The 26,029-nt window shown below is 38.4% G+C and overlaps 1 protein-coding gene across 1 annotated transcript in view; it reads left to right on the top strand.

The window, feature by feature from the left end:
• The window catches only part of LOC134378720 (cytidine monophosphate-N-acetylneuraminic acid hydroxylase), a 37,242-nt gene extending 20,857 nt beyond the window's left edge, over positions 1-16,385 (top strand). The window contains exons 7-11 of the mRNA XM_063098031.1: positions 4,676-4,816; positions 7,522-7,696; positions 9,179-9,295; positions 13,996-14,111; positions 16,310-16,385. Coding sequence (XP_062954101.1) covers positions 4,676-4,816; positions 7,522-7,696; positions 9,179-9,295; positions 13,996-14,111; positions 16,310-16,385 — 625 coding nt within the window. The remainder of the gene's footprint in view (positions 1-4,675; positions 4,817-7,521; positions 7,697-9,178; positions 9,296-13,995; positions 14,112-16,309) is intronic.
• The last annotated feature ends 9,644 nt before the right edge of the window (positions 16,386-26,029 follow it).

The following is a 26,029-nucleotide window of genomic DNA, read 5'->3' as shown; positions in this document are numbered from 1 at the left end:
TGAGATACCTTCCCTCTATACCTAATTTGTTGAGAGTCTTTATCATGAAGGACTGTTGAATTTTGTCAAATGCTTTTTCTGCATCTATTGAGATGATAATATGGTTTTTGTTCTTCATTTAGTTGATGTGGTTTATCACATTTATTGACTTGCATATGTTGAACCATCTTTGCATTCCTGAGATGAATTCAGTACAGTTGCAAGATACAAAATCAACATATAAAAATCAGTAGCATTTTTATACTCCAACAACAAACTATAAGAAAAACAGATCAAGAAAGCAAGCCCATTTACAATAGTCTCCCCAAAAATTAAATACCTAGGTATAAATCTAATTAAAGAAGTGAAAGATCTCTACAATGAGAACTATAAATCACTTCTGAAAGAAATTAAAGAAGACACTAACAGATGGAAAGACATTCTCTTGTTCATGGATTAAAAGAATTAATGTAGTAAAAATGTCTGTGCTACCTAAAGCCATGTACAGATTCAATGCAGTTCCCATCAAAATACCAATGACATTCTTCACAGAAATAGAAAAAGCAATCGTGATATTCATATGGAACAACAAAAGACCCTGAATAGCCAAAGCAATCCTGAGCAAAAAAAGTAAAACTGCAGGCATTACACTTCCTGACTTCAAACTATATTACAAATCTGTAGTAACAAAAACAGCATGATACTGGCATAAAAACAGATATGTGGACCAATGGAACAGAGTAGAGAACTCAGAAATAACCCACATATGTACAGCCAACTGAACTTTGACAAAGGCACCAAGAACATACACTGAGGAAAAGACTGCCTCTTCAATAAATGGTGCTGGGAAAAGTGGATATCCATTTGTAGAAGAATGAAACTTGATCTGTACATTTCACCATATACCAAAATCAACTCAAAATGGATTAAAGACCTAAATATAAGGCCTGAAACTTTAGAACTCCTAGATGAATACATAGGGGAAATGCTCCAGGATTTAGGACTTGGCGATGACTTTATGAACACTGAAAAAGCACAGGCAGCAAAAGAAAAAATAAACAAATGGGATTATATCAAACTAAAAAGCCTCTGCACAGCAAACGAAACAATCAATAGAGTGAAAAGGCATCCTACAGAATGGGAGAAAATATTTGCTAAAATGCATCTGATGAGGGATTAATATCCAGAATATACAAGGATCTCAGACAACTTTACAGCAAAAAAAGCAAATAATCCAATTAAAAAATGGCCAAAGGAGCTGAATATACATTTCTCAAATGAAGACATACAAATGGCCAACAGATATATGAGAAAGTGCTCAACATCCCTAATCATCAGGGAAATGCAAATCAAAACCACTCTGAAATAGCACCTCACCCCAATCAGACTGGATATTATAAAAAAAAGACAGAGAATAACAATTGCTGGTGAGGATGTGTAGAGAGAGGAACCCTCCTGCACTGTTGGTAGGACTGTAAATTAGTACAGCCATTATGGAGAACAGTAGGAGGTTCCTTAAACAAGTACAGATAGAACTTCCATATGATCCAGCAATCCCACTCCTGGGGATATATCCAGAGGATTAGAAAACATCAGGTCGAAGGCATACCTGCACTCCCATGTTTATTGCAGCCCTATTTACAATAGGTAGGCGATGGAACCAACTTAAATGTCCATCAATGAATGACTGGATAAGGAAATCGTGGTATATATACACAATGGAATACTACTCAGCCATGAAAAAGAATGAAATTCTACCATTTGCAGCAATGTGGATGAGCCTGGAGAAAATTATCCTAAGTGAAACAACCCAGGTACAGAAAGAGAAATACCACACGTTCTCACTCATCACTGGGAGTTGAATCCATAAATAAACAAATGAACAATAAGGAGAGACAGAGAGGAAGAAAGAAACAATGATCACAGTAATACATTGAACTTTTAGAAAGCTAGAGGTGGAAAAGGGGAGGGGATGGGCTGAGGGAGGGGGGTAATGAAGAATTGGTCAACAGACACAAAGAATGATTGCATATTGTAATGATGAATAAGCTAACTATACTGATCTAACCACCACACAGTCTACACAATTATTGAAAATCAACATTGTACTCCACATGTATGTATAATAAAAAATAAAAATAAAAAGTCAACAGTAAGAAAATGAAAAGTGGACAAAAGATTTGGACAGACACTTCACCAAAGAAGATATATGAATGGTAAATAAGCATATGAAAAGATACTCAACAGCCTTAGCCATTAGGGAAATGCAAACCAACAACACAATGGCATAACTATTAGAATTAATAGCACTTTGGAAAACTGACAATACCAAGTTATGGCAAGGATGCAGAGCAATGGAAACTCTCACATGTTGCTATTAAGAATGTGAAGTGGTGCAGCCACTGGAAAACCGTTCAGTAGCTTTGTTAAAGCTAACTCTACATATGATCCAGCAATTCCACTCCTGGGTATTTACCCTAAAGAAGTTAAAACTTTTATTCACAAAAACTATAGAGAAATGTTAATAGCAGCTCTATTCACAATCACCAAATCAACCCAAATGGCCTTCGGCAGGTAATAGATAAACAAACTATGATATATTCATGCAATGGACTACTGTTCAACAATAAGAAAGAACTGTTGTTACATACAACAGAATGGATGAATCTCAAAGGCATTGTGCTGAGTGAAAGAAGCCAGTCTCAAAAGGTTACATACTGTATGATTCTATGTATATGACATGCTAAAAAGAAAAGGCAAAAGTATAGGAATGATTGTACAAGGTTAGGGGTTGGGGAAGGGTTTGACTACAAAAGTGGATTGCACAGAAGTTTTGGGTGTGATAAAGTTTTCTGTCTTATTCTGGTGGTGGTTACACAAATCTATACATGTGTTAAAATTCATAGCACTGGGGCCAGCTCTGTGGCCCACTCGGGAGAGTGTGGCACTGGTAGCACTGGAGCCACAGGTTCGGATCCTATATAGGGATGGCCAGTGCACTCACTGGCTGAGCGTGGTGCAGAAAACACCATGCCGAGGGTTGTGATCCCCTTACCAGTCAAAAAAAAAAAAAATTCATAGCACCGTACCCCCCCGCAAAAGGACAAAGAATTGGATCTAAGTAAATTTGAAAAATTAAAGAACAAAAAAAGCATGCATAGTTATTCTTAAAGAACACCTTAAGCCTTGTTAGTTAAAGCTAGCTTATTTGTTTAAGCCATATTTGTGATACAATCAAGCTGGGTTACATGCACATTTTTTAGTATTTACAGTCTCTTGAAAAAGCAATATCTACAAGATACCCATTTTGTAGTACTTTGAGAATAATTTTATCATGTTAAATGCCATACAGAAATCTTATAGATGTTTAAACTTTGCTTTTACAAGATTTCATCGATCGTATATATAATTTATTTGACCCTAAGCACATTCAGTGACTCAGCTTCTAGCTATAATGTTTTTATGAGCAAGGTTAATCTGCTTCACAGAGATCCATTTTATGATACAGTTAGTGAGATTAATTTGTGAACCAAGGGCAGGGACTGCCTATATCCAGACAGGGAATTTATGTATCATTTTGTGTGGGTAATAAAGAAACCTAATAAGTTCAGATAAGTACAAATGAGTGTACTCCCATAATAAAATGACACATAAATTCCCCGCCTGGATATAGGTAGTCCCTGCCCATGACGCCTTATCAACTAGAGGCAGCAATACAGTAGGAAGAGCAGTGTACGTGGAATTTAGGTTCTGTTCCTACCCTCCTTTATTAGGACCAATTATCAGACTTCTCTGGACTTCATCTGTCTCATCATTAAAATGTGACATCACTTTGAAGATCTTCTATGTTCTCTCTCATGACATAGCTACATGTGTGTTATTGCTTAATGTGACCTATTGCTGAAAAGTCTCCTCTTTTTATCCCTCTTGTTGATGTTATTTAGCTGAGACATCTCCCAAATTTTATCAGAAAGATTGGCCTAAGGTTAAAAGATAATTTCTTGTGATCAATGCTGTTCATTTGTCATTTAGTGAGCAGCACTGTGCTACGCACTGGAGAACCAGAGATAAAATGATTGTCCTCAGAGTTATGGTCAATTGGAAGAGTAAAACAGGCCCATGTAATACAGAGTGATAAGGGTTACAGCAGGCAAGGGGGTACAGATGGGGTGAGAAACTGCCAACCGGATGAGAATGTGAAAGCTACATGGTAAAGAATGAGTAGGCACTGACCAGACCAGCAAAGGTAAAAAGACTCTGAGATGAGAGACTGCAGCTCAGTATGGGTGGAGGGGCTCTGTGACGAGTGCAGGGAGAGATGAGGGACGCAGGCTGGGAACAGCGATGTATGGCACCCTGCATGGTTTGGATTTTTTCCTGAAGAGATGGGGAACCTGATAAAGAATGTAGTGAGGAATGGGGACAGTCAGATGTGCACTGGAGAGGTTGAGTTGCATGCCTTACGTTTCCCAGTGTTGGGAAAGGAAAAGGGAATGTCGATCCTGGAGACCAGGCGTGACTAATAATTCTTCCCTAATTGGGACATTAGCCCAAGCAGTCTTTATTTTTCCATTGAGTAAGTGAAGGGGAATTGGGAAGTGGGAATGTAGAGACAACAAAACATTCCGTCATTGTACAAATCAGACCATGCTTCTGAGAAAAACCTTTCTTACGTGGGAATGCTCTTATTTCCCAGGTATATTAAGGAAACAAACATCAAAAATGACCCAAATGAACTCAATAATCTTATCAAGAAAAACTCTGATGTGGTAACATGGACCCCACGACCTGGAGCTACCCTTGATCTGGGTAGGATGCTGAAGGACCCAACGGACAGGTTTGACTTAAATATTTGCAAAGGATAAGAATGCTTTATGAACTTTTTTCCTCTGGCCTTTTGACAGGTCCCTACTCTGTAGTAATATTTTTTGTTGACTAGCATACTAACTAAGCTTGTTGTGCAATAAGATCCATACATCACTTTCTAAAAGAGAATCTGTATAAATGGAATAAATGATCCAGTAAGTAGCTCTCAAATCTAGGGAAAAAGAAGACTGGTTTTTTCCCTAAGCTTTTCAGTTTGCATAATAGTTACTCAAATGTTTTCCTCATCATAAAACCTTACCAGAGAGTAAAGAGTGACTAAGTATTTTTCTATTAAGGACAATTGATGCAGCTCAAAAATAAGTTGTTTTATGTAAATAAAAAGCAATAAGCAAGAAAGTTTTCATGTCAGTAAAACATTCTCAACTGCCTATTCCATAGATATTACATTTAGACCAGTAACGATACACTGGAAATGCAATTTGAGTTAACGTTGATGTTGCAAACCTTTATTTTTATGAATACTTGTTTTCAGCCAAATTAAACCATATGGACTGTGTGGAAATAGACTAAAAATTTTGGAGAGTGTCTACACAATTAACAAAAGCACACTCTCTCCCAGCCTTACCTCTACAAAGTTGGCATGAATAGTAAATCAGCCAATTCTACCTTTTGCTAAGTTCCCATATCAGAGTTACCAACTCTGGTTAATTCTCCCTCATAAATCTCTCACAGATTCATTACTCATCCCCAGCCTCTTCTTTCCTGGCCTTAATTCCACCTTTCACAACCTATCTCCTAGATTCCTGCCGTGGCCCTGACCTGTAGCTATGGCTCCTTGCCCACTCCTGATTCATCCTCCACGCCAGCTTTATTCAGTCTGCTGGTCACAACCCATTGGTGGGTCATAAAATCAGTGTCGTTGCTCATAACCAGCATTTTCATTAAAAAATGGTATGGAATAGAACAGAATAGAACAGACCTGAGTGCATTGCATGTAACGAGGATATTGTTACATGAAACTTTTGCTTCACAGGTACTCACGGTATATGGACCTCCAGGGTCCTGATATAAAAGACAGTTCTGACTGGGATAATAAGCAAAATGTTCAAAAGCTCCCACTCCACATTGCTGACAAAGCAACCTTCATAAAATGCAAAACTATTCCAGTTACTTCCCTGCTTAACATTCTTTAGTATCTTCCCAGTGACTTTAAGATAAAAGTGGTTTTTTATTCTCCGGGTCAAGAGTGAAAAAGTTTCTAATTATTTCGGTTATTATCAGGGCATTCAAGAACCTTTGTCATTTGGCATTTGCCTAACTCTCCCAAATCATCTTGCTGCACTCTTTCAGATGTACCCTACAGCAGTAATTCTCAAACATAATGAATAACTGGAGGGACTTACATAAATACAGATCCCTGGGCCCCACCCCCTACATCCCCTGAAATTCTGATTCAGTAGATCTGAGATAGAGCCCAGGAATCTGCATTTGTATCCCTGAGTCACACCAAAGCATTCTGGGAAAAAGAGGATCAATATTGCTGGGTCTCAGCACTAACACAAAGCGTAAGGGACACATAGAGACAAAGTGTATAACTGCCTTGTGAGAGGAGAGGAGGAGAGGACAGGAGGGCCCAGGAAATGTGGTCAAGGAATGCTCGATCTGGATCTTTGGCATTTAGCTAGGCCTTAGATATGAGAAGGAAGCCACAAGTAGAGTAATTGGAGAGAAGAAAGAGATTCCGGTCAGAGTCAATGGCATGTGCTGGAGAAGGAAGGTGTAGATAGCATCATGGGTTTGGTGAATGCAGGTACTTCAGATGAATGAATAAATGTATGCTCTTCATTCAGAAATGATTTATTGAGCTCCTTGTGTATACTGGACATCATACTAGGTACAGGGGATAGAGCTGTGAAAAGGTCCTAGCCCCATGAAAACATCTGTATACCTGAGTACAAGGCTCTTGGGTGAAGGTGAGTGAACCAGTGCACCTGTAGCTATGGGGACATAATGGACTAAAAGTGTAGATTGAGAAGAAGGATATAGAGACCTACTATTACCTACAGAACCTTTACTAGGCAGCTGCCTATTTCCCTCCTTAAATTTCCCTTATCCAGATCACATCCTATTCATTCCCGGTATTCAAGATTCCACATTCCATGCAATGATCTGTCTTCACATGGATTGTCAGAGAACTCCATTGTCCATATTGCTGACTGGGTTTAAAGATAACATTGCTCATCTGTCTGTCAGCTGTGCTTAGATTAGTACACTAAGGGTACCATTCAAGTGTATTAGAGATACAAAATTCAGGGTATATCTCAAAAATAGCCTAAAGTCATTCATATATTCAACAAATATTCATTGAGCGTCTACTATATGCTCAGTCATGGTTGCTGTTTTCATCAAACTTATATTCCAATGGGGCTGGGAAGCAGGAGTGTGCGGATAGGTTCAAATCAGTGATTTTGAAACTTTTTTCCCAGACATGGACTTCTTTCCTCAAATGAACTCTGACTTGAAACCCATCACACTAATAATTAATAGGAGCTGCTCTGTGCTAGGCTATGGTGGGGCCCCTGAGGCATTTCCGTGGGACCCCTGGGAATCACCTGAGCAGTCTCAAAGCTACTCATCTGGTTGACTTGCTCTTTAAGTGCTGACTTCATTATCTGTTGCTCTCTTTCACTGTTCTCTCACCTTTATGTCTTTAAGCAAGGGCATCACAGAGCCTCCAGAGGGAACTAAAATTTACAAGGATTCCTGGGACTTTGGACCATATTTGAAAATCTTGAATGCTGCTGTAGAAGATGAAATATTTCTTCACTCACACTGGATAAAGGAATACTTCACTTGGGCAGGATTTAAGGATTATAACCTTGTGGTTAGGGTATGCTATTGAGTATTACTTGGCTTTGCTTTCTCGAATTATGGAAATAGATGAAAACTCCTTAGTTTCTTGATTTATTTTTCAATAAGCATTCATTGACCCCTACTATCAGCCTAACAGAGGAAAGATTTGACAATGTGACAATTTGAAAATTTAGGGAATATTCTGGAGTTCAGCTCAGTTTCTCTTTTGGAGCATCTTTATCTCCTATCACCATATTTGTTGATTGTTTTTGTGTTCATGTATATTTTGCTTTTGTTTTTGCATGACAAGAACAGCTGTTTACACTGTGGGGCTAGTGGGTGGGATCTACCCAGAGAGGTGGTGCCCTGCAACAAGGTGAGATAGAAGTAGGTAACTCATGTCTGCAGATGTGCTGAGAACTGACTTGCATACAGAGCCACAAGCCCCAAGTCCAGGTTATAACCTAGTCACCAAAGCTGGAGGTGTATCCGAAAGCAAATGAAGTACTAGCAGACAGGGGTGAAAGACAAAGAGGAGGTCTGAAATGGATCAGGAGTAACTACAAAATTGGAGAATAATTCCTGGCTTATATTAAGTACCCAAGGATGTGCAGGGGAGCAAAGTTTAGGGATGGCATCAGGAAACGGACACCACCCACACTCTTAGAGACAAGTATTGTTTACCCTCAGAGTGTAAACTATTCCCAAGTTTACCTTTCAATCCCCAAATGTTAATGCCAGGTAGCACTTGCCATTCTCAAAAGCAGTGATTCCCAAAAACCCACCTGGGGGTCATTGCCAGCCTGTGACAAAGTTTTTGCTGGGCAATAGAAAAATAAGTAAGGGTGGGAGTGTGCATGTTGGTACAAAGACACCAATTCTCTTTTCTTACTCCAAAATTGGGTTCATTCTATTTTGGAGGCATTAAAACATTCTTCCTTTAATGAAATAAAGATAGCAGATATAAAATCTTAAAGACAATCTTCACTTGGCAGAATAAAATGTTTGTACCTATATTAGTCCTCAGATATTATTTAGGAAATTCTCTTTGAAATCCAAAGACCTGGGAAACATTGGTCTAAATGATACTTTCAGTTGGACAATTAGTATGAAAAAGAGAAAAACTTTTGGAATTTTCAATGAAACTACTTATATTTAGCTGTTCTATGATGGTGAGAAATGTTCCACATTTTATTTATTCACTCGCAAACTTATGGTAGTATTTGATGTCCCATTACTAATAGTACTTGACATAATGACAATGTTCTCTAAAAATTTGATCAAAGTTAGTGATATGAAGCAGTTTTGCTAATGTAGAAGACAAGGAATTGAATGTTATCAGTTCAGGACAAAGAGAGAGAAACAGACTTAGTATTAACCTCCAATTCACTGCTGTCAGTCTCCAAGTCATGGCTATCATTGAAGGGCATTTGAGTCTTACACATTCTTAGAGTTTTTAAAAGACCTTGACCACCTGATTGATATTCTTCTTCCCTTTACCATGTTGTCATTTGCACAGATGATTGAGACAGATGAGGACTTCAGCCCTTTTCCTGGAGGATATGATTATTTGGTTGACTTTCTAGATTTATCCTTTCCAAAAGAAAGACCACGCCGAGAACATCCCTATGAGGAAGTAAGCAGCAACACTGGTGGAAGTCTTTCTTCCTTCCTTACTTCTTGCTTCCTTCCTCCTTCATGAATAAATAACTAAATAAATAAACTTTTTATTTTAGAATAACTTCAGATTTACAGAAAAATTGCAAGGATAGTACAGTTTTATTAGCATCTTACTTTGCTATGGTGCATTTGTCACAACTAACAAACCAATATTGAAACATTGTTCTTAACTCAAGTCTGTACTTGTTGGTTTTTGAGCCATTCCCAACATTCGCTTGTCTACCTGCTTCCTTCAAAACACCTGCTCAGCCTAAGCTGTTATTAGACCTGTGAGCATTGATCTCCGCCTGCCTTTGCCTTCTGTCCAGTGATGTCTCCTTCCCCAAGTGAACCCATGGGTGTCTCTGTAAAGGGATTTAAATCAACATAAACCAACACATATTATTGATTGAACTCCAATTTTGAGCAACTCTCTCACCTGTGGCAACATGACGTAAAGGAAAGAGCCATGGTTCTGGTGACAACATCAATACTGGGACTGGTACACCATCCCCGCTAATCATGATTACTGACTATGAGGCTTTAAGCAAGTTATTTAACCTGTCCAAGCCTTAATTTTTTTTTCCTTCCATAGGGCTTATTCCCACTTTACCAGCTTATTGTAATAGTCAAATGACATAATATATGCGAGCATGCACTGTAATTTTAAATTTTATATGAATGTAAGAATCATTAGATAAGTTATGAGGATATACACTGTGCCCTTAAGCTTATTGCATGTGCCACTTAAATGTGTGATGCCCTAATTGTAGAAGTTCAGATATACCTTAATATATGTAATAGATGTGTTCTTAAACTACATTTTAATAAATCGACTTGCATTTTTATGTTTAGCAAAGTACTTGCTATTAAAGAGAATCCTATGTTGAAACTTCAGTAAAACCAATAGTCTACTACCTGATTTATGAGTCTTAAAAACAGGATTTTACATAAAAGAAAAACCTGTGTGAAGCACCATATAGATGATAAATAGGCTTACACCCATTTTTAGCAAAACGAACCTTTTCATTTGTTACTTTATATAACAGACACTTACCTAGATTGTTCTATAGTAAGCACAGTTTTAAATGCTTTGCAAACATGAAGTCACTTAATCCAACTACGACCCATGAACAGGTATTAATTACTATCTTCCCCATTTTAGAGATGAAGAAACTGCGTACTGAGAGGTGAAATAACTTGCTCAAGTTTGTACAGCTGGTACGTGGTGGTGCGGGGCTTTGAACTCAACCGGTCTAGCTCCAAAGTCTATGCTCTTAGCCACTGTGTTGCCTCTCCAGTCTGAATTTACAAAACCTGTAAGTGAAGGTGTCTGTTAACCTTCAAGGAGATTCATTTTTGGAATTTTTCAAATCCCAATTTCATTTAAAATATTTAATTTGAAAAAAAGTCATTTTTTTCCAATGTTTTATAATGCAAGTAACAGCTCTGTTGCAGATTTAAATGCACCGTGGAATAAATCATCATGCCTGCGACACACATGGTGGTCTATAATGTGTCTCTTAGGGCTTTTATCTCCCAGAATTTTAGTGAGATTTCTGTATGATTAGGTTTACTTAAAGAGGTTATGCCTATACTTGGAAGAGCTCCTCTTCTTGCTACCTCTCATGATGCCTCACCCCATCCTTTATTGCATTAATTGCTTTTCAAACTCATAATTATATTTTCCATCGCACCAACTCTCCATTCCTAGATGCATGGCTTCTGTAGCTTTCCGTCCTCCTGCTTGAGTCTGGGTGGACTCCTCTCTAGGTCTGTTGTGAGTTGGTCACCTTCACTGCTTCCAGACCCCACCCGTGTCTTCCCCTTCCTTGCTTTACTCCTTGTGGGACTTTTTGCTGAACTCACTGCCTGAGAAGGAAGCCTGGGAGCTGGACATTAAGTACTTTCCTGCCACATAGTGTGTGACAGTTGGGCTCAGCATGTAATTCTGAGTGACTAATCATTTTCCATAAACACCCGAAGGCATGGTTCTTCTGGCTTCCAGTTGTATGCAACGTTGCTCTAAAGAAAACTGACTCCAGGCTGCTCCTTCTTTCTTTGTAGGGGACTTTTAAAAATTGAAGGATTAATCCATACTTCCCAATAAGAAGACTTTTGCAAGCTGATCTAGGGTTATATGTGAATGTATATGATTTGTTACCCAGCGGGCTTTACTTGAATGCAGAGGTTACACATTTAAATGCTCACAGATGAACCCACAGCAGAGTCCATAAGCAGATGAAGCCAGGTGGGGATTGTACAAAGTGGAAAACAAATGCTGGATCAGAAGGGGGCAACCCCTCCTGAGCTCCTGCTGATCTGATTGTTCCAGAGAACTTGAAAATGTGGATTTTCATGTGGAAAAACCCAGAGTCATAAATGTAGAAACCTAATTCAATGTTTTAAAAAAGTCTATAAACTAAATGAAACAAGGGCTAGGCTGTATTTAGTTAGGGGATCACCAGTATGCTCTAAGCCAGCTGGTAGTTTAGGGACCCCTAAGTGCCCAAATATGGAGGCACCGCACATACACTACCTGTCTGTGTTCTCCCCACGAAAGTGATTCCGTTTATTCAGAGAACTCTGAAAGCGTTTGGCCTGGGAGCCACACGTAGGGCTAGGGAAGAGGTCAGCTGTTTTGTGGATGTACTTTTGTGCTTGTCTGTCCCTGCTGTCATCCGTGGTTTCTCCCTCTATTCCCTCACATCTGAATGCCCCTGCACGTTGTCTCTGGGACTTTGCCTTACTTCCTCGGTTGTCATTCATCCACTTGCTTTCTAGATTCACGAAATGAGTTGAAATCTCCTGACTGTCGATGACTCCCTGTTGTCTTCTCTGTGGCACTTTCTACCTATCTGATTGCTTTGTCAACACTTTAGGTGGATCTAGAAACACAGAGGTTATGCATGTGATTTGCCCATTATTTTGACCAGAAGTCCTCTTCCTAGCTCCAGTGACAATAATCCCTTGTTTTTATTCTCTTCTTGACTGTTCTTGTGCATTCTTTCAAAGTCCCTCTTCTCCAGCCATCAGCTAAATTTCTTGGTTCCCTCTAGGGTTCTGTGCTCAAACCACTATTCTTCTCCAGTCTCTTCCTGGGTCAACACGTAGACTAGTATCTCTTCTTTGCTGATGACTCCAAAAATCCATGTGTAGAGCCCAGACCTCTCCTGGCTCCCTTCAATACTGTCAAGGTTTGGAGTCTTAGTTAACTGCCTGCTGGATATCATCATCCAGATTTCTGAATTCTTGGCACATCATTTTAAACCTGTGCAAAATTCAACCTTTCATCTTCCTTCTCTAAAAATGTTCTTTCTTTTTTTCTATCTTGATCATTGGCAGTATCATCCCCTCAGTTAGCCAAACTAGAGACAGGGAGCATCTTCAACTCTTCCCCTTTCCTTCATCCTCAGATCTAATTGATCATTAGTACCTTCTCATTTTACACCCTCAACGTTACTCAAATCTATGTCCAATTCTCCCAAGCACTCCTCTCCAGATTAAAGGTCAGGAAAAAACATCCCTTTTCTACTGAGAAGAACTAGTTCCCGATCCTGCATCCTAGCCAGGTGGACTTTAACCTGACCAAATGTGGAATCATATCTTTAAATCTCTCCTGGCAAAAGAATAGATCCGCTGTCCTGTGTTGTAACCTCAGCTCAGAGCGGATATTATTGTTTTAACTGCCAGAAAGGAAAGTAAATCCAAAATGCCAATCTTCTAATCATTCTTTGTCATTTAATAGGTCGTCATTTATGAAAGTTTGCCTCTACTGGCATTAGCATATTTACCAGGGAAAAAATGTGATACAGATGCTGAAAAAGCTCCTGTAAACTTTAACACTGATACTGATGGATTGTTAAAACCATGTCCCATCTTAAGATAACTTCCCTTTAGGCTCTCGTATATATACTTTTTTCCTCACAACAGTCCCAAAACAGAGAAACCAAAGCTTAGCAAGCTTAAGGTCACATTATTAGTAAGTGCAGGGCTGAGACTCAAGACCATCTCTGCTTGTCTGTAATCCTGTGGTCTTCTGATGATTCAATAGTTTGAGAGTCAGAAATTGGGATTCCTTAAGAGTAAGGGCCTAGACCACCTGATTTAAGGTAATCCTGCTGTATGGCAGGCCAGAAACACACAGGTTGCTGTCAGCTTGCAGGCTCTGCTTTGACTCTAAATGTTCAGGTGGATACTCAAACCGTCCACTTTTGGAATGACGATGATAGCAAACATTTATGAAACTCTTCCCAGGCACCAGTCCTTGTTTAAAGTATGTTATGTACATGGATTGATTTAATCCTCACAACTAGCCTATGAGGAATGCTCTATGATTATCTTCATTTTACAGATGAGGAAACCAAGGCACAGAATGGTTACCAGGAACACCTAGCTACAACCTGGATTGACCCAGCAGCAGGCTGACTCCAGAGTCTGTGCTCATGGCCACCGTGCTCTCCCAGCTCTCCATCCATTTCTGCTTTCCTTCCCTCCATTTCTGCTGTGCTGTGATTCCTCCTTTTCTCCTCAGCCTGTGACATCTGCTCCAGGAGACTTCTCTCCTCGACCCCCCAGGCCCCTGCCATCATGGGTAGCTGCTTCTCCCAGGGACATGAGGGCTCAGTAGTCTGTGCTGCTGGGTCACTCCTGCTAGTAGTTTCTCGTCTGTTTCAGATCCGTAGCCGGGTTGATGTCATCAGATACGTGGTGAAGAATGGTCTACTCTGGGATGACTTGTATATAGGATTCCAAACCCGGCTCCAGCGGGACCCTGACATATACCATCACCAGTGAGTCTGAAAACACCTGTCACATCCTAGAGATAAGCAGAGTCAGTGACTGCCCGTGTCCCCCAATTTCTGACAGATATGTGAGATTTCCCCATTATAGCTTCATTCCTTTGGTAGGAAAGTGAAACATTCTAGAGAGTCATTTGTACATTCATGTGAATGTGCTCCTAGACCCTTCTGGAAGTGGTTTTGGTTTGGGAAAGGCAAAGACATTGTAAGAAGGAAAGGGTGTATTTGCCAAGAGAAGAATGAAGAGAGGGTATTTTATGTGACAGAGGCAGGTCATTGAACTACAGTGATCTCCCGTGTCACATTGTCACCTGTGCCCAGCCCTGAGCATGAATTTGGTGGGCCGGTTGGTTGAGGGGAATGCCCACTGGGTTTCTGCCTGCCTTTACTTCAGAATGGTGCAACTCTTTAAGATCATATTTGGAATATTTGAGTTGAAATCCCAGACAGGGCAATTTCCCATTTTTCTATTTGCAAAATAATCACCAAAGGGGAGAGTACTCTTTCTTATTATTACCACCAATCCTCTGAAAAATGCGGAAGTTTAATTTCAAAATTTTAATTACTTAAAATGTATAAGCAAAACCCATTATCTAACTTACACCCTGAGCTTGCAAGCAAAGGCATTTATTAAAATTTCATTTTTACTTATAACCTTTTGAATGTTTTAAGTTATAATAAAATTTTTTTTTTATAATAAAATTTTTAAAGGATGTGAAAGTATATCAAATAAAAAGTAAACAATCCTGTCTAGCACCTCCCAGGAAACCCTGTTTCCTGCCTCTCCCACCACCCACTCTCAGCGTACCCTTGATAATTGCTCAGTGTGTGTCCTCCCAGGCCTATTTCCGGGCATAAGAACATTTCTCCATGTATATTTGTTTTCAATTGTCCCACATTGTTGGTGGGGAGGAAGTATTATTACTGCTGCTGTTTTTAATGCAATTTGAGTGCATATGTTCTGCTACTTGCATGTTTTACTTCGTCAATGTATCTTAGGTGTCCCTCCAAGTTGGAACACACAGGTCAGCCTCAAACTTTCTGACAGCTGTAAAACATTCCAGGTTTTGTTCATTTTCCATAGAGCATGTACCTGACTTCTTGTTCTGGAAAACAAAAGGAATGTGGCAACTTTGGGGGGATTCTGGAGATTTCTTAAGACAATAATTCCATCTTTAAAACTTCTAGGATACTGATGCTAAAGACTATCTCATTATATTGTGTCTTGATAACAAAGGTCATAAATATAAGAGGATTCAATAATGAATGCAGTCACAGCCCACTTTATCTTTGTTGCTCTTTAAATGTGACATGTGAGTTTACTAAACATTTGTCTGGTTATGAAAATAATACATATCTACTATAAAAAATTTGAAAAAAAATTTTAATATACAAAAAAAAATGAAAACCACAAATAATCCCACCACCCAGAGAGAAGAATTTATGCTTTGATGTCTAGTTAGTCTTTACTTTTCTGTTTACTAGCACATACACACGTACTTTTTATATAAATAGGATAATATTGTACATACTTTTGTACCTGCTTGCTTGTTATAGTAATTTTCCACCTTACTGTATGTTTTCCTAGAACATTGTCTTTAGTGCCAGCCTACTTGACACCATATACCTATATTCATACTTTAACCAATCTTTGACCTTTAGGTTGTTTCTAACTTTTCACTATTTGAAACGATCATTGGGTAAATAAATATGTAAGTGCATCTTGCACACTTTCATAGTGATTTCCTTAGGACAAATGCTAAGAGTGGAGTTGCCAGATCCAATGCATACAGTGTTTTCAGGCTTTTGGTGCAGTCTGCCAAATCGTTTTTCAGGCAGCTATTTCACCTTCCCATAAATAATATATGAGAGGATGCATTTACCTGTGCCTTCACTAATACTAGGTCCTAATGCTTTTGTGTACAGCATATAAATCCAGATTTTCACATGAGAACTCCTTAAAGCAAAGTACATCATAGTACAATAAAAATAAGACATAATCATCATGTTTTAAGGGACTATCTTAAAACATGTCCAAAACTCAGAAAATTCTAAGCTACAGGAGCAGATGAAACAGCACAGAAACACTGTCTCTTAGTGAGAGTGAGTATCAGGTACAAAAAGGTTCTGGCAAAACAACAGGCATGGAAGTTTCCAAAACATATTTCACTGCTTTATCTCTCATACAGGTTTTGGAATCATTTTCAAATAAAACTCCCCCTAACTCCACCCGACTGGAAGTCATTCCTCATGCACTGTCAGTAGAGTGGACCTGTGACTGATTCCTCAGGTAAGGCATCCTGTCGGTCCGGGAGATGCCCTAGCGTGGATCCTAAATTTAGCAGCCACCATGCCTGTCAGAAAATCTGACTTTCATGGGATTGAGAAGAGCTAACATTACAAGAGGAACATTCAAGTTTAAAAATAAGCATATAAAACACATAGTGAGTGTGTCCAGTCCAAAGTCTATAGAATCTTTAGTCTGGTTGAGGTGAACATACAGCCAGTTAATAAACAAAACAAAAAAACGATTTCAAGATGTCAGTGAGGATTCCGAACTAAATCCTGAGCACATGAGGGAAAAGCAGCAACAAAAACTGAAGGAGAAAAACTAAAAACCGAGTAAGATGGAAAACATGACCTCTCCATTTCCAATAGACTTTTCCCCTTTTTCAGACTGATGGAGATCAGCTTGTCTGGTGCAAATCAGATCTGACATTTCTTTCCATGGCTTGAGATGTGGTTTTATTAGCAGAATTACAAAACCTGTTTCCACATGCTCATGATCAAAAGGAGCATATAATATTACTACAAATAGTATATTTCTTGACTCATGCATTTATTTATATATTCATTTATTTCTTCCACAAACATCTATCCCATCTAGTTGTACTGTAGGAGTCTATTAATTGTTTCTCCCAGAAAATGCTGAGTTGCCTGGGTAGCCCTTAGTGCTTAGCACAGTACCTAGCATACACATGATTTTATTCCTAATATGCCTCCTAAGGAAGGAACAAATGAATTTCTGTCTCCCACTGTCAGCATGACTTGCCTCTTAAAATAGGCTTCAATGCTTTACCAGTAATAGTAAGCATCAAATTAGAATATCATTTCCATTCTTTTCATTTGTAAAATTCTTTGTTCCATACTTCAGCCTAGCACAAGGTATTGGGCTAGATCTTCTAGATTATGATTAGAAACTAGAAGGGATGCTAAGGAAACTTCCATACAACTATATTACAAGGAAGACTCTCCTAAGCACTATATTTGTCTCTTTTTTTTTTTGGCTGCTGGCCAGTAGGGGATCAGAACCCTTGACCTTGGTGTTACAAAACCATGCTCTAACCAACTGAACTAACCAGCCAGCCCCTAAGCACTATATTTGTTGTACAAACTAAGTGTTGGGATTACTGAGGAGAGAAAGATTACATTCGATGTTTTGAGATGAGCAGGAAGAGCATTGTACTTAGGTAGTATTTTGTGGGAAGTGTCTTAAAGACTGGGTAATGTTTTTAATAAGCTAAAATAGAGAAGAGGCATGGTAGGAAGAATATTCCAGACAGAAAGAGTGGGTGAAGTTAAACTACAGAAAAAATGCAAAGGTAAATTTGAGCAATAGCGAGTCTTCCTGGTACGGCAAAGAAGTAAAGGAAACCAGGAAAGGGGCATGACTGGGAACTGGGAGAATTAAAACGTCAAGAGAGCTCAATTCAGATGCTGAGCAGGTTCAGCAGTTTTGAAAAAGCGGGAGATGTAAAGGTAAGGAGGTGGCCCCATTCAAAGTCTTGGAGATGGAACTGTCCTAAAAGAAGTTGGGTTGAAGGTGCTTCTGTATAAGTGGGTGAATGAAATGGAACAGAGACAAAGGTAATAGGAATTGGGAAGTCAATGTGTGCACTTGGAAGTTTCCAATAAAGCGTGGTGGTCAACACCTTAGACTTGGAATCTGACTTTATGAGTTAAAATTCTGGCTCTGTCATCTACCATATGACCTTAGGCAAATTAGTGGACCTTCTTGTGTCCCAGATTTTCATCCATAAAATGAATACAATAATATCACCTACCTCATAGGGTTGTGTCATAGGTGTAAGGCGTGTCTACAAGTGTGCCTGACACATGGTAAGTAAACAATAGGTGGTAACCATATCAACCGTATAAAATAAACAGGAGAGCCAGATTCCAGTTCACATTTCAATGTTAGATTCTTGCTTACCTTAAGGCATCATAGACTATATACCTTGAACTAAAGAATGAGAATAAAAATTTGCCCCAAATGCAATAAGAAAATAAAAGGTGTTAAAATGAGATTCATACTGTTGTTCATTTCTAACATCTTTAATTCACAGGGATGCAAAGCAACATAAAAAATTCAAGAATTTACGGGTCAATTAAAAACAAATTAAATCTTAAAATAAAAGACAGTTTACTGATGTTACATTCTCCAATACAAGAAGTTTATACCAAAGAGACTGTGCTTTATGAATTAGCAATGAATAACTACATGTTGCATTTGTGAGATGTTTGCATATCTTACCATTGGGGATCACTGCATAGCCAGATTCAAAAATTTTTCACATCCACAATTCTCTGTAAAAAGAACCAGTTGATCCCATAGGAACAAATTCTCTATGAAAAACAGCATAATGGGAGGAGATAGTGCCGGAGTCCAGCCCCAGCTGCTTCTTGGAGCCCGAGAAGGATGTGTGGAGTTGGCAAAAAAAGAAAGAAAGAAGACGAACCAATGTGTCTAGTGCATAAGTGGATGACGGACAAAAGCCATTCTCCTTTATTTATACCATGTTTACCCTCTTTTTGATTATACTGAATCATAACTTTCTAAGGAATTACACATCATTTTTTACAGATCATAATCTTTTAGGAAAGTACATATCATTCTTCAAAGTGACGAAAGTAGGGAGTTATCTCAACCGATTGTTCCCAGTCAGTCACAGATCATAATCTCCCAGAAAAGTACACATCATACTTCAAAGTGAAACAAACTTAACCAGCAAGCAAGAGTTTTAAACCGAGGTCTGTGGCCAGTGGCCAGAGTTCTCACGGTTGGCAGCACATGCGGTTTTAAAGTAAAACATTTAACCCTTGCAACATATGATTTCCATATCCATCACCTATTTTGATTTTAATTTTTTATCTTAATTGACTAAAGGCAACCATTATTTAAAAAGCACATCCTTTTATAATATGAATTTAGCTATTTGTGTAAAACGATTCTTTGTTTAAAAAAATTTTGAACAACTTAAAAACCCAAACCTAACTGATTTTTCCATAAACAAAACTTTAAATCTTTTACTCATATTTAATCTTACCATACCATATATTTGTCCTCAATATATGGCCCTGTATAAGAAAGAGGGGGTCTATAAGCTCCTACATGTTGCATGCTATTTCTTCCTCCAGGGGCCCACCAGATTTTGTTTTTCTTTAATATTTAACCAACATAATTGCCATCTCTGACAATGAGAACCAAACCCCTGTATGGTAGAATAGTGACCCAGGCAACTTGTGCCTCAGGTAAATTTACAGGAAAACGTATTGTTACTTGGGACCATTTATTCTGCCCCACCACCTTATCCATCCATCTGTACAGGAAGACCTCTCGGTTTCTTTGTATCTTCTTTTCTGAACAATGGTTAAAACAAATCATGGACCCAGGGGTACTTTTCAACATTTTTACCTGGGTTACATTAATCAGATCAAACTTGTTTTTATTAACTGAGAAGTTTCCCAAAAGGCCAGTTTCGTTAACCAAGAAAAATGTAATTTCATTTGTATAATTATTAAAGGGTATTTCCAAAAAGGGGGGTACTGAAACTGCCACCTCACACCAGACGCACAAGAGCATAAGCATTCCCATAAAACATCCAGTCATTCCCACGGGGGGTTGATAAATCCATGCAATCCAGAGAATACTGGAATAGGGATTCTCGGGAAGGTTTCTGCAGGGCCCAGCCACACACACAGAGATTCTCCGCAGCCCTGCTGAACGGAGAACGGTCTTCCTTACATTCCCATGCTGTTTCCCACGCATGCACGGCCTCTGACAAGATAGGAATCCAAGTGTAGAAGATACAGCGAGAGGAAAAACTTCCAAGGCTACAATGAGAAACAAGGAAGGAATCAGAGGAGCAGACATTGCAATAGGAGAAAGGAGGAAGAGAGAGAGACCAGATCAAGGGACCAGAAGAAGAAAATGGGAAGGAGAAAAAATAAAGATGGAATTTAAAAAGAAGAATGCAAAAACAGGTGCTTTGTTCCTTAATAGATTGATTTCCCAATAGCGTCCCTGAACATAGCTGAGTAAGATGTGTTCACGGGCTGTTTTCAGTTTTTCAAAAAGCTTCGTTGAAATCATATATTTACCAAAACAAGGCTGCAGAGGCTGCCCTTAAAGGTCACATTTCACTGGGACGGAAATGATTTTGATTCAGTTCCCAAATGTGTTATTTAATGCAGCTTATAAATTCTAACAGTTACGTAGATCTTTGATTAATAGGAGATATAAACACTAATTAATGAAATGAGTTTTGTAGATGAAGGTCTTTCAAAATTAATAGACAAATCACCAAAAAGATTCATATCTTGAAAAAATTAGCAACCTCTCTTCTGAACATTTTCAAACATTGCGTCAATGTTTAAAAGCAACTAATTTTCCTGTTCCTGATAATGTCTGTAGTTTTTTTTTTTTTTTTAATGATATTCATGTGATTGTTTAAGATACACAAATTTATTCCTAGGAAAATGTGATTGTTTACTAGGTTTCAGTTTTACATGTTGATGTTTCCAACACACACATGCCCCACTGATTTGAACATCAAAATCTATTTTCTGGTTATATATCCTACCTCATTAAATCTGAAGATACAAGAATCCCATGGTGGAACTTGTCTCCTTAAATTGCTAGATACATACCTGGTAATAGATATGTTGATTATATCCTTCTCATTAAGATTGGACAATGATGTTTGATTATTATGGCTCACTTTACACATTATTTATAACAGAAATGCTTGAAATTCAGAAATTATATTTTGTGATTTATAGTAAATTATTAAATTATTGTTGAAAATAAATGTAATGTATATTAATAGAATACATTAAAATGCCAATGATGGAAAAAGATTATTTTAAAATATGAATTTGTTTTCTCACTGCCGAGTCCCTTGTTATTTTCATGCTTTTCCAGTACTCTCCTTCTGATATCCTGATTCCAGTAATTCCTTGACATCACCAGGACTTCCGATTCTTTGACCAGACATCAGCCTCTATGTCTTCACTTCCCTTCCTGCTCTTCTCCCTGTGTATGCCCCACATCATCTGCTCTCTCTCCCTTGCTAGTATCTCATGTCTCATTTTCATTATTCAAATAAAAAAACATGAAATTATCCTTTCTACTGTGCTCTCACACCAACTCCATTCAGCACATCCTTTCACCTCTACCTTCAAAATATACCCAGGGTCTGACTACTTTCCACCATCTCTACTACTACGAAAATCAGGAGAGGAAGGAAACCTATAAAGGTAATCTTGGCGTTGGGTGCTCATTTTCCTTCTTGGGTATCTGCCAATTCCAGAAAAGGCTAAGAAGCTGAATGCCTCAAAACTTGGCTCAAAGCCACTCAAGGGGTTCTGTAAAAGACATTCACTGGGAGGTACCTTGTGGGCTGCACAATTTTAGTGTGAAGTCACTCTAGAGGGTTCCAGGGAAGCTGATAGCTGCTGGATGCGGCTGCTCACCTCACACCTAAGGAGCCCCACTCAAAAAAAATGTGCTTCTGGGGTATAACTCCTCCTTCCTGTAGTGCTCCTCCAGTGCCCTTTACATACGTAGCTTAACTTCCCATCAGCTGTCAGAAAAGAATGATTTAATTTTACGTGATGGGCAATGATCGGTGGATTTGGAGCTGAGAAGAAATAAATTAATAACTGACAGTCTTGATAAGAATGCATGTTGTAATCTTCTAGGGAAACCACTAAAGGAATAGTAAAAGAATGTGTGACTACAAAGGGAAAAATGAAATAATCTTAAAATGTTTCTCCGAAAGAAACCAATAAAACTAACAAACAAAGAACAAATGGGATAAATAGAAAACACCAAGCTGGTAAATTACATCAATAATTGCATTAAATAGAAATGGATGAAATGCTCTCAAGAGACAGATTGACAAACTGAATTTTTAAAACAACATTCTTTACTGCTTACAAGACACACATCTACGAGATAAGTATACTGAAATCTTGAAAGCAAAGAGATGGGGAAATATATACTGTGAAAACACTAATAAAAAGAATGATGATGTGGCTATCAATCTCAGACAGGGTGGAACACTTCATAATGATAAAAGTTTCAGTTAATCAGGAAGATATAAAAATCTAAATTTGTATGCAAATAATAAAATAACCTCAAAATATACAAAGCAAAGAATGGCATAACAAAATGAAGAAATAGCTAAATTGAAATTACAATGAGATATTTGAACACACCTCTCTCAGGGAATGATAAATCAATCAGACAACAACAACAACAAAAGAATCAGTAAACACTTGAAAGATTTGAACAGTACAGTTTTAATTGACCTAATTGACATATAGAGAATACGGCTCCTAACAACCACAGAAGATGCACTGTAAAGATATACTGATCTTTAACACAATATGACTATAGGCTGATTGTATACTTGCAGCAAGTCTCTACAAATTTCAAAAGATTTAAATCATATTACAGTATATTCTCAGACCTGAAGGAAATTAAGATAAAAAATCAATAAGGAGTAAGCTAATTATAAATCACCATGTGTTGGATATTAAGACTTAAATTCTAAATTAGTGGTTTTTAAACTTCATTAAAGGGATTCTAAAAGGGCTAGATACAGGAAAGATATAATATCTTCATGGACTACACTCAATATTTTAAAGAAGCCAAGTCTCCCCAAATTGATTAAAAGAGTCAATGCAATCCCAATAAAAATTCCATCAGTCTTTTAAAAATTAAGTTTCATAGGTTGATTCCAAAATTTATATGGAAATATGTACAAAGTTTCAAGAGTAACTAACACACTATTGAAGAAGAGAAGGTAGAATATGGGCAATCTCACATTTTCCTAGGCCAGTGGTTCTCAAACTTTAGCATGCATCAGAACTACCTGAGGAACTCGTGGCCCCAAGCCCAGAGTTTCTGATTCAGTGAGTCTGGGGTGGGTCCCACAAATTTGCATTTTCAACGATTTTCCAGATGATGCTAATGCTGTTGGTCAGGGGACCACACTTTGAGAACCACTGTTCAAAATAACCCATGGAACAAGAAAGAAATTCCAATGAAAATCAGAAAATATTTCGACCAAATGATAATGAAAGTACAATATCTCAGAACCATTATGGCAAACTAAACCATGCTTACTAGGAAACTGACAGCCTTAAATGCATATATAAGGAAAGACGAAAGGCTGAAAAATCAATGAACTAAGCATTAAAGTCAAGAAGCTGGACAAAAGGTGGCAAATTAAACCTATACCAAATAGAGAAAGAAAATTAAAAACTTAAAGCAAAAAGTAATGAAATACAAAATAGATGTACAATACAGTGAGTCAACAAAGGCAAAAGCTGATTCTTCAAAAAGACTACTACTCGATAAACACCTTGGTAGGCTGATCAGAAAAAAAAGAACAAAAAACCGATATTAGAAATTGAAAATATAGATATTAAAAAGATAATAAGATGACAGAATAAACTTTTGTGTGAATAATTTTGAAAATGTGGATTAAATGGACACCTTCCTAGAAAAATACTGCTTACCCAATACAGTATAAGAAAAATCTCAATAATTGAATAAGTATCAAAGTAATTGAATCTATAATTAGATATCTTTTTACAAATTAAACTTCACTCCAAGATAGCTTTACAAGTGAAGTTTTCCAAACATTTAGGCAAAACATAATGTCTATTACTTTTAAACTCTTTTAGGAAATAAAAAAATGAGAAAACTTTCCTCTAACTTGTTTTTTGAAGCCAACATGATCTTGACACCAACACATGAAAAGGACAGTTTGAGCACCAAAATTTCAGATCAATTTCAGAAATGGTCAGAGATGCAAAATCCTAAACAAAATATCAACAAATGGAATACAATAATTTATAAAAATGATAATTTATCACAACTCGGATTCAGTCCGAGAATACAAGGTTAATTCAACATGTGAAAACCAATCAATGTATTTCACCACATTAGCTGAAAGAGAAAAGTTATAAGATCATGCCAATATATGTACAAAAAGCATTTGTTAAATGCTTTTATGTTCATTCATAAATTTAAGGGGGAAAAAAAGCTCTTAGTAACTAGAAGTAGAAACCTTTCTACAAAAGAAAAGAAAGGAAACAAAACACTATTGCAAATATCTTACTAATGGTGAAATGTTTAAAGCTTCCTTCTGACATTGGAAGCATTGCAAGGATGTCAGCCATCAACACTTCTTTGCAGTATTATCCTGGAAATTCTAGCCACTGAGAACAGGGCAAGAAAAACAAATAAAAGGTATAAACATTAGAAAGAAGTAAAGCTGTCATTAGTTGCAGACAGTATTAATGTGAACATAGAAAATCCAAAACATTCTACAGATAAGTTTTTCAGAAACAATAAATGTGTTTAGCAAGATTCCTGAATATCCATATAAGGTCAATATACAGAAGAAAAATCTAATATTCTTATATGTGGAAAATAAAATTTTCAAAAGATACCATTGACAACATCATCAAAAATATTAATACCAAAAAAAATACGAGGAGGGGTGGAGAATCAAGATGGCAGAATAGACAGTCCCCAGTGTCACTCATTCCCACAATCAACCACTTACAACTATTAAAAAGCAAAGACTGTGAAGCTGGGGCTGCTAGAGCTCAGAAGAGGAGGAGATACGTAGAGAGTTCATGAAGGCAGGAGAAGCTGCAATGAGAGAAAGAAGGGACCGCTCCAACCATTTTGAGCCATGGCCCTTGTGAGCACATGAAGCAAGAGCTGGTAAAAACCACAGCTGTGCCTTCTGTGTGAAGTCACCTGGAGACTGCAAGAGAGAAGAAGGCCTTGGTGGGCCCCAGGCCAGCAAACCAACTGACAGGGTTCCCGTGGACCTATGTACAAGTGAGGGGCCACAGACAACTGAAAAAAAGAGCCACTCAAAGGCTGATGAATCATCACAGGGGACCTGTGTATGGCCCATCCCATGGGAAGTGTTCAGAGTGCAGGTGGTAGTGGAGACGGGCCCATAGGGGAGCATTGGGGCACAGCATGGACAGCTGATCTGCCCCCCAATCAGCACAGGACCACTCAGTGGAGACTAGTCAGAAATACAGAGCTGCAGGTGGTGCAGTTTGCTGAAAAGACTCAGGCCCAGACCAGAGTTTCCACACAACCCAGGTGTCAGACATCACGAGACCTGGACGTGCTTACAAGTTCAACAATTAAAACCTGAGCTGCATGAAAAAGCCTTCCCCAGAGAATCAGCAGCGAAGCAGCAATTTAGCTCAACCACAGGGCTCAAATGCTGGTTCCCTGAGGAGGTTCCCCTACTTTAGAAGTAAGGAAAGGACAACAAATTAGTTCCAGTGTAGAGTTTAAGTGGTTGTGGTAGCTAATAATCCAACACAGACCTGAAAGCAAACACAAAAAACCCAAGCTCAGAGACGAAGTTCCGATATTAACCAGTGAAGGTCTAACACCACCAAAGAACACCTATGAAACCTAGAAGAGCCAGAAGCCTCCCAGGCTCCTAAGCCAGAATGAGGTGGGTCTGAGGGCCTCAGCCACAGCCCCCTGACATCCACATCCGGTCCGTGATGACCACACCACTGCCGGAAGCTCCCAGGGCCCCAGAGCTGGAGTGGGGGGGACGCACAGGCCT

The sequence above is a fragment of the Cynocephalus volans genome, chromosome 5, assembly GCF_027409185.1.
Source record: "Cynocephalus volans isolate mCynVol1 chromosome 5, mCynVol1.pri, whole genome shotgun sequence".
In the NCBI taxonomy this organism is placed as follows: Eukaryota; Metazoa; Chordata; class Mammalia; order Dermoptera; family Cynocephalidae; genus Cynocephalus; species Cynocephalus volans.
Note: the sequence above shows the minus strand (reverse complement) of the source record. Positions and strands in the feature narration are given on the sequence as shown.